The sequence below is a fragment of the Diabrotica virgifera genome, chromosome 7, assembly GCF_917563875.1.
Source record: "Diabrotica virgifera virgifera chromosome 7, PGI_DIABVI_V3a".
Classification (NCBI taxonomy): Eukaryota; Metazoa; Arthropoda; class Insecta; order Coleoptera; family Chrysomelidae; genus Diabrotica; species Diabrotica virgifera.
In genome coordinates, this window is record NC_065449.1 from 19,627,519 (window position 1) to 19,642,672 (window position 15,154).

General features: G+C 34.1%; 2 protein-coding genes across 3 annotated transcripts in view; one reads left to right on the forward strand and one right to left on the reverse strand.

The window, feature by feature from the left end:
* The window catches only part of LOC114327702 (7-methylguanosine phosphate-specific 5'-nucleotidase), a 28,967-nt gene extending 24,586 nt beyond the window's left edge, over positions 1 to 4,381 (forward strand). For both annotated transcript variants that reach the window (XM_028276397.2, XM_028276396.2), the window contains exons 6-7: positions 1,639 to 1,869; positions 4,200 to 4,381. In XM_028276397.2, the coding sequence (XP_028132198.2) occupies positions 1,639 to 1,869; positions 4,200 to 4,307 (339 nt within the window). In that variant the 3' untranslated portion in view covers positions 4,308 to 4,381. The remainder of the gene's footprint in view (positions 1 to 1,638; positions 1,870 to 4,199) is intronic.
* LOC114327693 (brain tumor protein) overlaps positions 1 to 15,154 on the reverse strand; it is a 396,953-nt gene that overhangs the window by 53,746 nt on the left and 328,053 nt on the right. The gene's annotated exons all lie outside the window — the stretch shown is intronic.

The following is a 15,154-nucleotide window of genomic DNA, read 5'->3' on the forward strand; positions in this document are numbered from 1 at the left end:
TATATAGTGGTTTGAAGTTTCAGCAATTCGGTCATGTGAAATAAAAGTCTATTTGTTATTTCTCAATATTTCGTCACACTTTTGTGACTTCTTCAGGAGAAAACTGTAAATTTATTAAGATTAGAAATTAACAAAAGCTAAATAGCTTCATACAGTTTTCTCCTGAAGAAGTCACAAAAGTGTGACGAAATATTGAGAAATAACAAATAGACTTTTATTTCACATGACCGAATTGCTGAAACTTCAAACCACTATAACACAGTACGGTCGAAAATATTTGTACAAATACAATATATATATATATATATATATATATATATATATATATATATATATATATATAACCTTGTCCAGTGGCGTAGCTAGGGTGGGGCGGAGGGGGCGGTGCGCCTCGGGTGTGACCCGATCGCAAAAGAATGAATCGTTAATTTATAACTTTACTCACTTTATCATCAAAATAGAATTCGATATTATTTTGTGAATACACCAAACTGAGTTGTTTGTCGGAAAAATCACACCTTAGGTATGGACAAAAATTGGCGCCGTCGATTTGCGAATCAACTGGTGACATCCATTCGCTTAAATTGGAAAATACTCAAAAATCGGTGCCCTTTGCTTCCTTACCGTCTTTCGGAGGCGACGCGACGTTACATCTTCTATCTCTTGAACGACTAGTCATGATCTTTATCGATAACCGATATGATCAAGACATCAAGATATAATAATTATATGATCGCATTTATGCAGTTATATATGTGACTACGTAACTGCAATAATTGTTGATTGCTGCTTGTGCTTTGTTGCGTCGCGAGGTATTATTATTCTGATTTTCTTGCAACGAAAAAATATGAGGACTATGGCATTTCCAGAGAAAGATGAATTCGACGTCAAAAACGAATGGATGGTGAGTAAGCTACCGATATAAGACTCAGACTTCGAACCAAACTTCAAAAGAATATGTTAACAAATGTTTTGACCAAACTCCATTCGTGATGTGGCTTCATTATTCAAGGTTGTGTAGACACACACTTTGCTTTAAGTGAACAGTGAACCGCTGAGATTAGCTATTTCAACAGTCTGTGACTTTTACCATTAAGAGGTATCAGAAGCAGACCTCCTGCTAGAAATACCAAGGCTAAGAAGACATTTACAAGTGGCCAATATTACAGCCTCTAAATGGTTTGCTGTAGACTTTTCATTGTAGAAGTTCATTGTGGAATGGGATTTCATGGAATCCCTCCCAAACTTAATGGTCGCATTAAAATTATTTATGACCATTTATGTATCGGTTGCTCCATATCAGAGAAGTTTTAATAAGCTAAAATTAATCAAGAATTAGACGTGTAGATGCAAAAATTTTGCGGCAATATGTTTTAAATGCATTCATTTTTTTCGTATCCTGAGAAACATATGTTAATTGGATTTTCGTTGATTTTAACAATCTTTATTTTTAGGATTTGGGGTGACACCATCGATTACCGCCCCGGGTGTCACCTATGCTAGCTACGCCACTGCCTTGTCACATTAAGTGTATTTTTTCTTGAGCATAATATTAAGTATCTATTTTGTTTTATTTTGATTTATTGCCAAACCCCTGAGTTTTTAATAAAATATGTTTTTAATTCTTCTGATTTTTAGTTAGTTGCAAATTATATTAAAAGAGACAACGAGGGCAGAATACAGGATTATAAAGCACCCCCTATTCATACAGTCAATAAAAATGAATACATCAAAAATACGCAACATTACAAAAAACATACCAACAGACCTAACGTACTTCTTATGGGAGACCATTTAGGGGATGCACAAATGGTAAACAGCTTGGAACATGTTGGGACTGTAATAAAAATTGGATTTTCTTATAATGAAGTAAGCTCAAACTCTTCTTACTATTTTTAAATAATTTAGGTTTTTTTATTGAACATGTAGGAATCTTTAAAAAAATTCAAAATATACGAGGGCCAAGTATAGAGTTCTATGCTAAACCCATAGATGACGCTGATAGATTGAAAATTGAATCAGCGCAAGTATCTGAAGCATAAAAGTTTATAGGAAACCCCAGAAAAGATCACAAAGGAATAGGGAGACTTAACTCAGAATACAGCATGTCAGAGTGGAGAGAATATTACAAATCTTACAAAATTTCAAAACTTTAGAACAGATCAAATAGACGAAAATGAAGTAAACTGAGTAGTCTGGAATTAATATTACCTATATTTCAATCAACGCAACGTCTGAACGAGATAGGAAAAAAATGTAAATGAAAAACAGGAAATCCACAGTGTCTGGAAATATCCCCATTGAATTAATAAAACTCGTTCTGTCAATACTAATGAGATAAGAATTGTTGGCGTATATCTTTGATAAATTTCTAAATATTCCAGAAGATTGGAGCTTGACGTATGTAAGCTCTATCCACAAAAAAGGAGACAAAAAGGAATGTAAAAATTATATAGGTATAAGCGTTTAGCTCATTGAGGAGGTTGTGTTATGTTGTCTTATCGAGTGATAAAAAATGAATTGTAAACCAATATGAAGAAATAGAAGATGAGAGTGGATTCCGTCCTGCAGATCTTGTGTTCATAATATATTTTTGTACTTTAAAAAATCATAGAGAAAATATCAGCCAGAAATTTACCGACTCATTTAATGTTCTCTAGGCTTACATAATTAGAGAAGGTCTATTATACAGTATCCTTAAAAATATTTTTTGAAATTTTGACGAAGGCAGGCGTAAACAGTGCCTAGGTACATCAACGCTATAGTGAACATGTACATAAATGCAAAAAGTGCCGTTAAAATGGAGAATAAAATTTTAAACACATTTCCTGTCACAAAAGGTTTGAGGCAAGGTTGTTCTTTATCTGCAATTAAATTCAAAATGTACATATATTTAGGAAGCATTAAAGAACTGAAGAATAAAATGCACAGGGATGAGATAGAATTTGGTAACAAGTGCATAACAAATCTTTTCTTCGCAGACGATCAAGTGATTATGCAAACGATAACGAAGACATGTATTATAAGATTCGAATGTTAACCGAAGAGTACGAAAATTGGTGACTCTCCATCAACATTAACAAATACAACAGGTCCGAAAATGTGAAACAAATACTAAACTCATTACTTTGGTCTCTTAAAATTAGTTTACGAACAAAAATAATAATATGTACCTATATACAAATCGGTTATAGAACCGGAAGGGAAAACCTAGTTCAGTGTGTTCCAATGAAAATATGACCCCCTCCCCCAGAAACTCAGAAACCAAGAGTTTCTTCACAATTTAAAAAAAACACGTCAATTTGTATTGGAAGGGGGACGAAAATTCGTCCCCTTCCCAATGTAAATTGACGTGTTTTTAAATTTTGAAAAACCTCTTGGTTTCTGAGTTTCTGTGGGGGTCAAATATTTTCGTTGGAACAGACTGTATAAAGAGCAATAGACTCAGCTGGGCAGGGCATGTGATATGTATATGCAGTAACGACAAACGCCTTATAAACAATGTGTTCTGGGAAAGACCAGATGGAAGAAGGTCTGTAGGACGGCCTAGAAAAAGATGGAAAGATGCAATCAAAAGAAGATCTGGAGAAACGGGAGTGAGATAATGGGAATTAGTTGCACAGGACCGACAAACATGGAAGGCAATAGTAAAAGCGGCAAAAACTCATGAAGAGTTGTGTTGTAACGCCATTGATGATGATGATGGTGGTTATAGAACCAATTTTGACGTACGTATCTGAATGTTGGCAAATGACGATGAAAGAGAAGAAGAAACTAGAAATAATAGAAATAGACTAACTAAGAAGGACTTGTCGGATATTCAGATTTGATCACATCCAAATTGAAGAAATAGGCAGAAGAAGAGGAAGGATTTACAATACCACAAATACAATATAATCCAAACAACTTTTATGGTACGGGCATATAATACGAATGAAAGACGACCGATGGCCACAACAGGCCTAAGTATGTACCATGGAATAGAAGAAGGAAAAAGAAACCAGCATTATAGTGGGGAGAAGGCATCATAGAAAAATAATGAGAGATAGAGCCATAAATGAGAAGGAATGGACTTACCGAAAAAGGTAGAGATTAAAATGTTTGGTGCGGTGCGTCAGGGCTGCAAATCACGCTTTTAACTTCTTTTTTAAGTCATTAAACAAGTTCTTCTTCGAAAATTAATACTGAATTTGTTTTAGGCTGAAGTAGTGCTGCCAACCTGGTTAAATACATTTGATATCGTTCTTAAAGATGATCAGTCGATGAATGTCCCAAAAGCTATAGTTGAATTACTCAAGAAAGAATGATTTACAAGAATTTAGTTTTTTAAGACAAAACGGCTGTTGTAATACGTATATATTAAAATTTATATATCACCAAATGAATTTTTATTATGGTAGGGGAGCAAAGTATGCTAAATGTGCAGTCACTCGAGCGCTTTGGGGACCTACTGGGTTGTAAAGAGTAGGTCCTAAAACCAAAAAAAGTTAAGTAAAGTTTTCCATTTTAGTGGGCGCTTGCCATTTTTTAATTTAATTTTCCATTTCCAACAATCGTTTTTTCCGATTATAACGCCATCTATCCGTAATTCGAAAAAGTGTTTCGAATAAAAGTTACTTATTTTTACGTAAGGAATCCAAATCTGCAATAAAAATTGAGGGCTCCTATTTAAGATTTTAAAGTAACCCCCCACCCCACATCCATGGGGGGTCGTGTTTGGTGCCATTCGATAGATTTTTTAAAACTATTGAATAAGTGTATTTTACAGTTTTTCGATCTGATGTTTATTTCGCGAAATATCGCGGGATTCGTATTTAAAATATTAAATTTACCCCCCACCCCTCTCCGTGGGAAGTCGTGTTTGGTATCATTCGATAGATTTTTAAAAAATATTGGGCACATATTTTTTAGTTTTTCGATCTGCCATTTATTTCGCGAAATATTGTCTATTTTCTTGTGAAACTTTGGGACTCACCCATTTCCTTACGCCCGGCTCAAATCGTCAGATTTTTTAAATATACACTCTTTTGCATGTACTTAACTTACCTTATCTTAATCTGACAATTTCGAGTTTATTTAAGGATAGATTTTATTTTTCGGGCCCCCCTTAACGAACTCCCCTGTGTTAAGAGCCAATATATGGTAGATGTACATCTGCAGGGTACCAGGTTTCTCCCCATATGCTAATCTGACGCGCTCGAGTAACTGCAAAAATCCCCGCTTGGGCTCCCCTACCATTACTCAGATTAAAAAAAGAATGTGTGTGTACTATGTACGCACGTAAGAAGATATTCTTCTATTATATAATAGGTAATTTAAACGAAGTAAATATACTTAAAAGGTTATTTGTATTTTATTTAAAAATCAAACTAACTTTCTTATCTACCACTTTCAAAAAATTTTTATTAAAACAACCAAAAATAAAAAAAAAACATGAATCGCCCGGGAATTGAACCCGCAACCTTCCAATCTCAGTGCCAACGCATTTCTAACTACTCCATCGAGGCACTAAAAATAGACATGTAAGTTTCGGATATAATTACACAACACGGCACACGACATATAGTGTAAAAATGTTATGCTTACATAATATTTTATTAATCCAAAAACACAAGAATTATAATAAATAATACATTTCCTAAAACCACTAATATATACTTTTAATGACTTATTTGTACGGTTACAGATACATACATATCTATCTTGAAAGATTAGCAATGAACTACATACTGTCAGTGTGCGCAGGCGCATGGTAAACGTACAATTTTACCCTCAATCGATTCGCCGCTAAAGAAGAATATCTTCAAAAATTTAATTCTTCCTTCTTTCAGCCAACGTCTCCAGTCCTTTCGGTCCTGCCATTCTCCACCTCTCCATCTCTAAATATCATCTTTCCATGGCCTCATCCCCTTTATCCCTCTATGATATTCGGTGTCTGCTTATTTTTCTCTTTCCTTCTTCTTTTGTAAGTGTCGTCTCTCAATCGGAGGTTGCTATTAGTAGGATCGTAGGAATATTAAATTAATAACTGCTAAAGGGATCCATACACGTATAATGGCAACAAAAACTAGAAGCGGAATCTTATCAAGTGGTGCTTCTTTGGACGAAAACAGTTTAGAAGTCATAATATCAAAAGTATGTCAAAAGTTTATGACAAAACTGGACCAGAATTTAGATAATTTGGAGAAAAATTTGATGATTTGGAGAAAAAATTTGATGCATTTCAGGATACACTTAATGATGTATCACAACAAATATTAAATATGAAAACAAACATAGAAACACACACAACAGAAATTAGCAACATAGCAAAAACAATTGATGACATAGAGGCACTTCAAAAGAAAAGGACCCTGCGTTTTGATGGCATTAATGAAACTAATAATGAAAATTTGATGTCCGTTGTCATAAATATTATAAACAACACATTGAAAATAAAATGCAATTCCAGCGAAATTTCTAATTTATACAGACAAGGTAAATTAAACTTGCAAACTAATAAATCGAGAACAGTGGTGGTAGACTTTAGTTCTTATTTGAAGAAAAAGGAAATTCTAAGTGCTAGAAGACAATTAAGAGAAACAAAAATATTTGTGAATGAAGATCTAACGAAACATAGGTATTCATTATTGAAGAAGGCAAGGAGTAAGTTCGGGAAGACTGAGGCATGGAGTTACGATGGTAGAGTATTTATAAAGAAGAATGATGAAATTAAAGTGATTACTTGCGAATCGGATCTTGACAATTAACGTGTGTGGGCTACTTCTGTAGTTTATAACTATATTTACTCAAAGTTTCTGTAATGTGTATATTAGTGACTGATAAGTTTTTGTTGATAGTAATTTAGATATATTAATTTGGAACTTAAATTCGTTGATTTTGGTTTGTAGTGTATAAGAGGATAAAAATATTGAGGTTGTTAATGAGTTACTTATGGAAAAACTGGATGTTTTAACTTATTTCAATTGTTGTTTTAAGTTATTTGGTTTGTCAAAAATTTATGAAAAGAATTTACTACGGTATAGTAGAAATAAAATAGGTGTAAAAAAATATATATTAAATAATAAATATAATATGATTAGGATTTGATATCAGGGGACAACTCAATTCATGACAGGGATTCACATAAACTTTCAGAATTGTAGGGGACTGAACACGAAAACTGCGGAATTCTATAAAAATTGCTTGGAAGGTAATTATGATGTAGTAGTAGCTGTAGAAACATGGCTTCGGAAGGATATGGTTGATGGAGAACTAATTGATATAAATGTATTTAACTTATTGAGATCTGACAGAATCCAGGAGATTTCTGGCAAAACTAAGGGAGGAGGAGTATTAATGGTAATAAAAAAGGAGCATAAGATTTTAAAAGTAACACAACATTGTTCATCTTTTGAAATTTTGGTTGCGGATTTAAAAATTAATAACAAATTAAGTATAAAATTAATTGGAGTGTATATTCCACAAGATTGTAAATTACATGACTATGCGAATTGCTTCGAATTGTTACAAACACATATTACTGATACTAATAACACGTTTATTTTTGGCGACTTCAATATTGCAGAAATTAAAGGAACCGAAAATCTAGATTTTACTAATGGAAGTGCTAAGTTTAAAAGTATGATTGAGTTTTTAAATTTTAATTCATTTTTGCTTTATAACAATGTAAAAAACTGGCAGGGCAAAACTTTAGATCAAGTAGTAGCATCTGCAGATAATATAAATAGTTGTAAGGTATGTCAAGAGCAGTTACCGTTAGTAAAGGAAGATAGATTACATCCATCTCTGGAAATTCAACTTTCATTTACAGTATCAAGTTTTAGACAAACAGATAAGTTAGTTGGTAATAGATTTAATTTTAAAAAAGCAAATTTTGATTTGATGTGTGATTTGATGAGAAATATGACGTGGGAAGCTGTAACAGAGGAAATAGAGGTAGATAAAGCTCTAGATATCTTTTACTCAAAAGTACTTAATATATTTGAAGGATCTGTACCACAATATAATATTTACAAGAATTATTCTAATTTTCCGAAATGGTTTACGCCTGACATCAAAAAGTTGCTCAAACAAAAAAATAATTTTAGAAAGTTAAGACATGTTTCAATTTATTTTAACAATCAATTTATAGAGACCAGAAAAAAACTGAAATCATTAATTAACATAGAGCACAGGAAATATATACGGCAAATTGAGGAAAATATAGAAAATGAGTTTAACAATTTCTGGAATTTCATTAATAATAAGAATTCTAAGTCTAATCAAACAGAAATATTTTATTTTGGGGGTAAAGAAATAAATCAGAGTGATACTGCTAATGAGTTTGCGAAATATTTTGAATCTGTTTATTCTACCGACATTTCCAGCTATAACACTAATTTTACAAATATTATTAGTAATAACAATGTTTTGAATTTACCATCAATAACAAGTGTAGATTATGATAATGCAGTCAAAAAGCTGAAACCAAAGAAAGCTGCCGGTTTAGATGGCATCCCCCCGTATATTTTAAAGGCATGCCAAGAGTGGTTAAAGTTACCAGAAAAATGGAAACTATCTTCAATTACTCCAATATTTAAGGCGGGTAACAAAAGAGATATTGAAAATTATAGAGGAGTCGCTATTATGTGTGCTCCATCAAAAATTTTCGAACAAATATTGCATGCTCATGTATATAATCACGTCAAAAATAGTATTAATGATCATCAACATGGTTTTATGTCGGGTCGCTCGATAAACACAAGTTTTATTTCATTCACCGAGTCTGCAAACAATGCGTTAGAAAAACAATTGCAATTGGATGTAGTGTATACGAATTTCGAAAAAGCCTTTGATAAAGTAAAACACGATGTTCTTTTAAGAAAGTTATGTAATTTTGGCTTATCTGATAATCTAATAAAGTTATTTAAAAGTTATTTGCAGAATAGGAGTTTTGTTGTAAAACACAATGGAAATACTACTGGTAAATTTAAGGCTAACTCGGGAGTACCACAAGGGTCTAATCTTGGACCACTTTTGTTCCTAATGTTTATAAATGATTTAGCAAACGTCATCCAGTATTCAGATTACTTATTATTTGCAGATGATTTTAAGTTATTCAAAATAATTCAAACTGTTAGGGATTAAGTAATGATTCAAAGGGATATTGAGAACATTTTATTATGGGGTGACAATAATAAGATCAAATTCAATATAAATAAGTGCTACGTTATGTCTATTACCCGTAAAAGAGAACCAATAGTATTTGATTATTTAATAGGACTGAATGTTTTAAAAAGGACCAGTGAGGTCAAGGATTTGGGTTTGATTTATAATAATCAACTGTCATTTGCTACACATATTGGTAAAGCTGCAAAACGAGCGAACCGTATGCTGGGTTTTATATGTCGACAAACTTGCGATTTTACTAGTATTAAGGGTATAAAAATATTATATAATACTTTAGTTAGACCAATATTAGAATTTGGTTCCATTATTTGGGGACAACAACCTCAAGTACATTTAGAGGCACTAGAAAAAGTTCAGAATAAATTTCTTCGTTATTTGTATTTCAAAAAACATCATCGATGGCCTGATTATGGAACCATAAGATCAACCATGCTAAGGGAAGAATTTGAAGTTTTGTCTTTGACTAGTAGGTGCAAATTTGTAATGGCAATGATTTTATATAAAATAATTAATAATAATTCAGGTACAATTGATTTACGAATGCGGATACCATTTAATGTTCCTCGAAAAGCAACAAGATATCAGTTGTTGTTTGGAAAAATAAGAACATCTGTTTGCTCTCCTCTAGAGGCCATGTTGAAACTAGCGAACAATATAAATTCAGTAAAAAAACATTGATTTTACAATGTCAGTTGGTTGCTATAGACGGTGCAAGAGCACTTTAAACTAGTAGATGGATAATACATATCATTAGTCTAGCTGTTTTTGTGTTAAAGTCTTCTATATCTGCCTATCAATAGTTGTGCTAATGACTGTATATATTAGTTATATTTGTTATATAAAGTTTATGATTATAACTGTCCATGTAAAAAGGTTTTAGGACCTGTTTGGATTTTTATAAATAAATAAATAAATAAATAAATATCATCATCACTATCTTTACCCTATCTACCGCTAGTTCTAGAGTTCTATAAAACTGCATTTAAACCAGTCATGGTTGGGGGTGTTGGAGTCGCCGGAGACTGAGGACTGTTCAGTAGTTTCATCTTTCATGGAAAAATAACTTTTCGGGTTTTAAGCCATTAAAACACCACGCTTGGCTAGTGCGTATTGGCGAGTTGGTTTGGATGTGGATGTAGGAAAGGGTTGAGATGTGACTGCTTTGGGTTTGGACATGGTTGCCCCAGGATGGGAGGCTGCGAAAATCCATGAGCTTGCCTTTGTAGGTGTGCTATTCCTGAAGTAGATCTATCCCCTGTCGGGATCTCTAGATCTCTAGAGAAGTGTCTACTTGCTACCTCTTAGTTAGAAGTATAAAATAATTAACTTGAATAATAAATTATATCAAGCATACTCATATGTACAGGGTGTTTGGTAAAGAATGGGCCATAGCTTAACCTTAGATTCCTGAGCTTAAAATAGGTCGATTTTTGCTAACTTACCTTAGTATAAAAGTTGATAGTAACCGAAATACAGGGTGTCAAAGTTAAACTTTTATTTTATTTATTTTTGAATATTTCCTGACAGGCATGGGACAACAACACTAAATTTGGTAAGTGGTGCTGGTATTATACAATCTACTAAATTATGTTAAACAAACGTTTCTGGCTACTACCAGAGGCGTACGACGGGGGAACGTGAATGGTTGACCCTTCCCAAATTCTACGCCACTGGATGAATTGCTATTTTAGTGCAATTTTTTTATTTTTCAATACTCTCTATGTAAAAAACATACTCTTCATTCGTAACGATAAAGCCATTAGTTTTCGAGATATTTGAAGCTAAAAACGAAGGAGCAAATACATTAATCAAAATAAGTGTGCTTTTTCATTTTTAACTTCAAATATCTCGAAAACTAATGACTATCGTTACGAATGAAGAGTATATTATTTGCATATAAAGTATTGGAGAATCTAAAAATTATGCTAAAATAGCAGTTTCATCAGTGGCGTAGAATTTGGGAGGGTCAACTATTCACTTTCCCCTGTCGTACGCCGCTGGTATTAACTACAAACGAATATATAACATAATTTAGTAGAGTGTACACGTGTACAGTGCCTACACTTTCTGCCAAGTATCACACGGACATGTCAAATTATTTTAAAGTATTCTTTTTTTAAATTATTTTTATTCTTTATTTAAGAAATATGTGTGCCCGGTACTTTAAAACTATTTGACATATCCTTGTGGTACTTGGCAAAAAATACAGGTACTGTACACCCTACTAAATTATGTAAAATAATCGTTTGTGGTTTATACCAGAGGCGTACGACAGGGGAAAGTGAATGGTTGACCCTTCCCAAATTCTACGCCACTGATGAAACTGCTATTTTAGCATAATTTTTAGATTCTTCAATACTTTCTATGCAAATAATGTACTCTACATTCGTAACGATAAAGTCATCAGTTTTCGAGATATTTGAAGTTAAAAATGAAAAGGCACACTTATTTTGATTAATGTATTATGCTCCTTGGTTTTTAGCTTCAAATATCTCGAAAACTAATGGCTTTATCGTTACGAATGAAGAGTATGTTTTTTACATAGAAAGTATTGGAGAATCAAAAAATTGCACTAAAATAGCAATTCCTTCAGTGGTGTAGAATTTGAGAAGGGTCAACCATTCACGTTCCCCTGTCGTACGTCTCTGGTAGTAGCCAGAAACGTTTGTTTACCATAAGTTAGTAGATTGTACAATACCAGAACCACTTACCAAATTTTGTGTTGTTGTCCCATGCCTGTCAGGAAATATTCAAAAATAAATAAAATAAAAGTTTAACTTTGACACCCTGTATTTAGATTATTATCAACTTTTATACTAAGGTAAGTTAGCTTAAATCGTTCTATTTTAACCTCAGGAATCTAAGGATAAGCTATGGTCCATTCTTTACCAAACACCCAAGGTTACAAGAACACAAGGACTGTACAAACTTATACAGAAAGTTTGTAATTGTAATTACAAATAATGTAATGAGAAGTCTCAGATCCGTAAATCTGAAAACTTCTACCGTGTAACCAATTTTTTGGTACATCCTTAATATCTGCCTTTTACAATTCATAAGGCAAGCAGACGACGAATAAAAAAAACGAAAGGGACTCTACAATATGCAGTCTTCTTCTTCTTCTTGACTGGCTTTACAACTCGGGGTGAGTCCTCGCCGCATCCACTATGGCCCTCCATCGTCTGCGATCTTGCGCTTCGATTTGCCATTGTTGTACCCCAATCCTAGATAGATCGGTTTCAACATCATCCTTCCATCTTTTTCTGGGACGGCCCACTGATCTTCTACCGTCTGGTCTCTCGAAGAGCACTGTCTTTAGCACTCTGTCTTCCTCTGATCTTACTACACGACCTGCCCATCTTATCCGATTAGCTTTTATATGTCTGACGATGTTTTCAGTACCATATAGAGTCACCAATTCAGCATTGCGGCGCCTTCTCCACTCTCCTGTCAATTCATCTCTTTGAGGACCAAATATCATTCTGAGGACTTTCCTTTCAAATATCAGCAATTTATTTATTTCTCGCTGATGTAGATTCCATGTTTCACTCCCATATGTAACAACTGGGCGAATAATTGACATGTACAGTCTTAATTTAGATTGTCTTTTCAGCAGCTTAGATCTTAATAATGATGATAGGGAGTATAATGCTCTATTTCCCGCAGCTATTCTTGCTGAGACCTCTTTTTCTATGTGATTGTCCTCTGTGATTACTGCTCCCAGATATTTAAACTCTTTTACTACTTCAAAGTTGTGGTCATTAATAGTTACGTTCTGCCTAACTCTTGGTCTTGGATTTTTGGTCACCAGCATATATTTCGTCTCCTCTTCATTTATTCGAAGGCCCAGATTACCTGTTTCCTCCTCGAGCTGTGAAAACACCTCTCTTACGTCTCTTGTAGAATGAGCGACTGCATCTAGATCATCGGCAAAGGCCAACAATAGTTTTGATCCTCGATTTGCGAATCCCCCTGTTAGTTCAGACGATATTTTACTTATTGCGTATTCTAAAGCCAAATTGAATAGCAATGGTGATAAAGGGTCTCCTTGTCTAAGCCCTGATGTTATACTAAATGGCATCGATGTTCTGTTTCCTATCTTTACCTGTGCATATGAGTCTGCCACGCACATTTGAGTGAGCTGCACTAATTTTCTTGGTATTCCCATTTCTAGCATTGCTAGCCATAGTCTGCTTCTTTTTATCGAGTCATATGCTTGCTGGAAATCTACGAAGATTTGGTGTACATCTCGGTTGAATTCCCAGTTTTTTTCTAATATTTGTCGGATGGTAAATATTTGATCTATTGTTGACCTTCCACTTCGAAAGCCGCATTGGTAGTCGCCTAGAATATCTTCCGAATACGGAGTGAGTCTCTTTAGTAAGATAATTGATAGAATCTTATACGCTGTACTAATAAGCGATATGCCTCTGTAGTTTCGGAATTGCTCTTTATTTCCCTTCTTATGTATGGGTATTATAACGCTTCCATTCCATTCTCTAGGCATTTTCTGCTGTTGCCATACTCTGAGAATAATGTCATACAATTTTTGATGTAAAACGTTTCCTCCTTTTTTTATCAATTCTCCATTTATACCATCATTTCCTGGTGCTTTGTGATCTTTAAGAGATGCTATTGCATTCTTTACTTCTTGGAGTGTTGGTGGTGGTATTTCCACATCTGCAGAATGAAATGTAGTCTCTGATTCCTCCATCTCACTTTCAATATTTAGTAAATTCCGAAAGTATTCCTTCCATCGCTCTACGATTTCTGCTTCCATCATTATCAGTTCACCTGCTTCATTTCTCATAGCTTGTGTTACCCCAACATTTCCACCTTGTCTGACTGTCTTCACTTCCCTAAAGAATTTTCTTATTTGATTCCTCTCGCCACTTATTTCCATTACTCGTATTTGCTGTTCTATGTAGCTTCTCTTTTTAGTTCTGAGTAGTTGCCTTGTCTGTACCCTCGTTCTGCGAAAATCTGCTTTTTTCTCATCTGTAGGGTTTTGTAGCATTTTCATTCTTTTGTGAGTTTTTGTTTCCAGCATTTCTTCGCATTGTTTGTCAAACCATTTCTGTTTTGGGCGAGTCCTCTTTTTCCCAATGGTTTCTTTCGCTGCTTGTTCTATCACTGATGCCACTCGCTGCCATGCTCTCCTAGGTCTACATTTTGGTCTTCCTCTCCCAGCAATTGAAATCTGTTGCTTATGGCTACTTGGTACTCCAGTTCTTTATTTGGTGTTTGAAGAGCTTCTATGTCCCATCTTTCTCTTTGTTCTTTTTGCTCCATCTTCTGTACTAATATTCGTGTTCTCAACTTTGATTTTACAAGAAAATGATCACTATCGCTGTCAGCTCCTCTCATACTTCGTGTATTAATAATGCCTCTAGAGTGTCTTGCATCAATGAGGACATGATCTATTTGGTTACGTGTTCTTCCATCATTTGACACCCATGTGACCTTGTAAATGTCCTTTCTTTCAAATTGGGTGGATTTAATAATCATGTTATTAGATATTGCGAATTGTGTTAGCCGGTGTCCATTATCATTTGTTGTATCGTGTAGGCTATGTTTACCAATTACTTCTCTTAAATGGTCTTCCTTACCTAGTTTAGCATTACAGTCCCCCATTACTATTTTGATGTCATGTTTTGGCGCTGCTCTATACTGTTGGTCTAGTAATTCGTAAAATTCGTCCTTCCTATCTTCTTCGGCACCTTCTGTTGGGGCATAAATTGAGAATATAGTGAGATTGAACCACTTACCTTTGAGTCTAATATAGCAGATACGTTCGTTTATTGGCTTGAAATCTATCACTGCCGTTTTTAATCTTTTTGCAATTACGAATCCACATCCGTATTCATGTCTGTTCTCACTGCCCGACCAAAAGACTATAACATCTTCCATTTCTATATTTCCCGTTGCTGTCCATCTTATTTCCTGTATTGCTGTTATATCCATGTTATATTCTTGCAGTTGT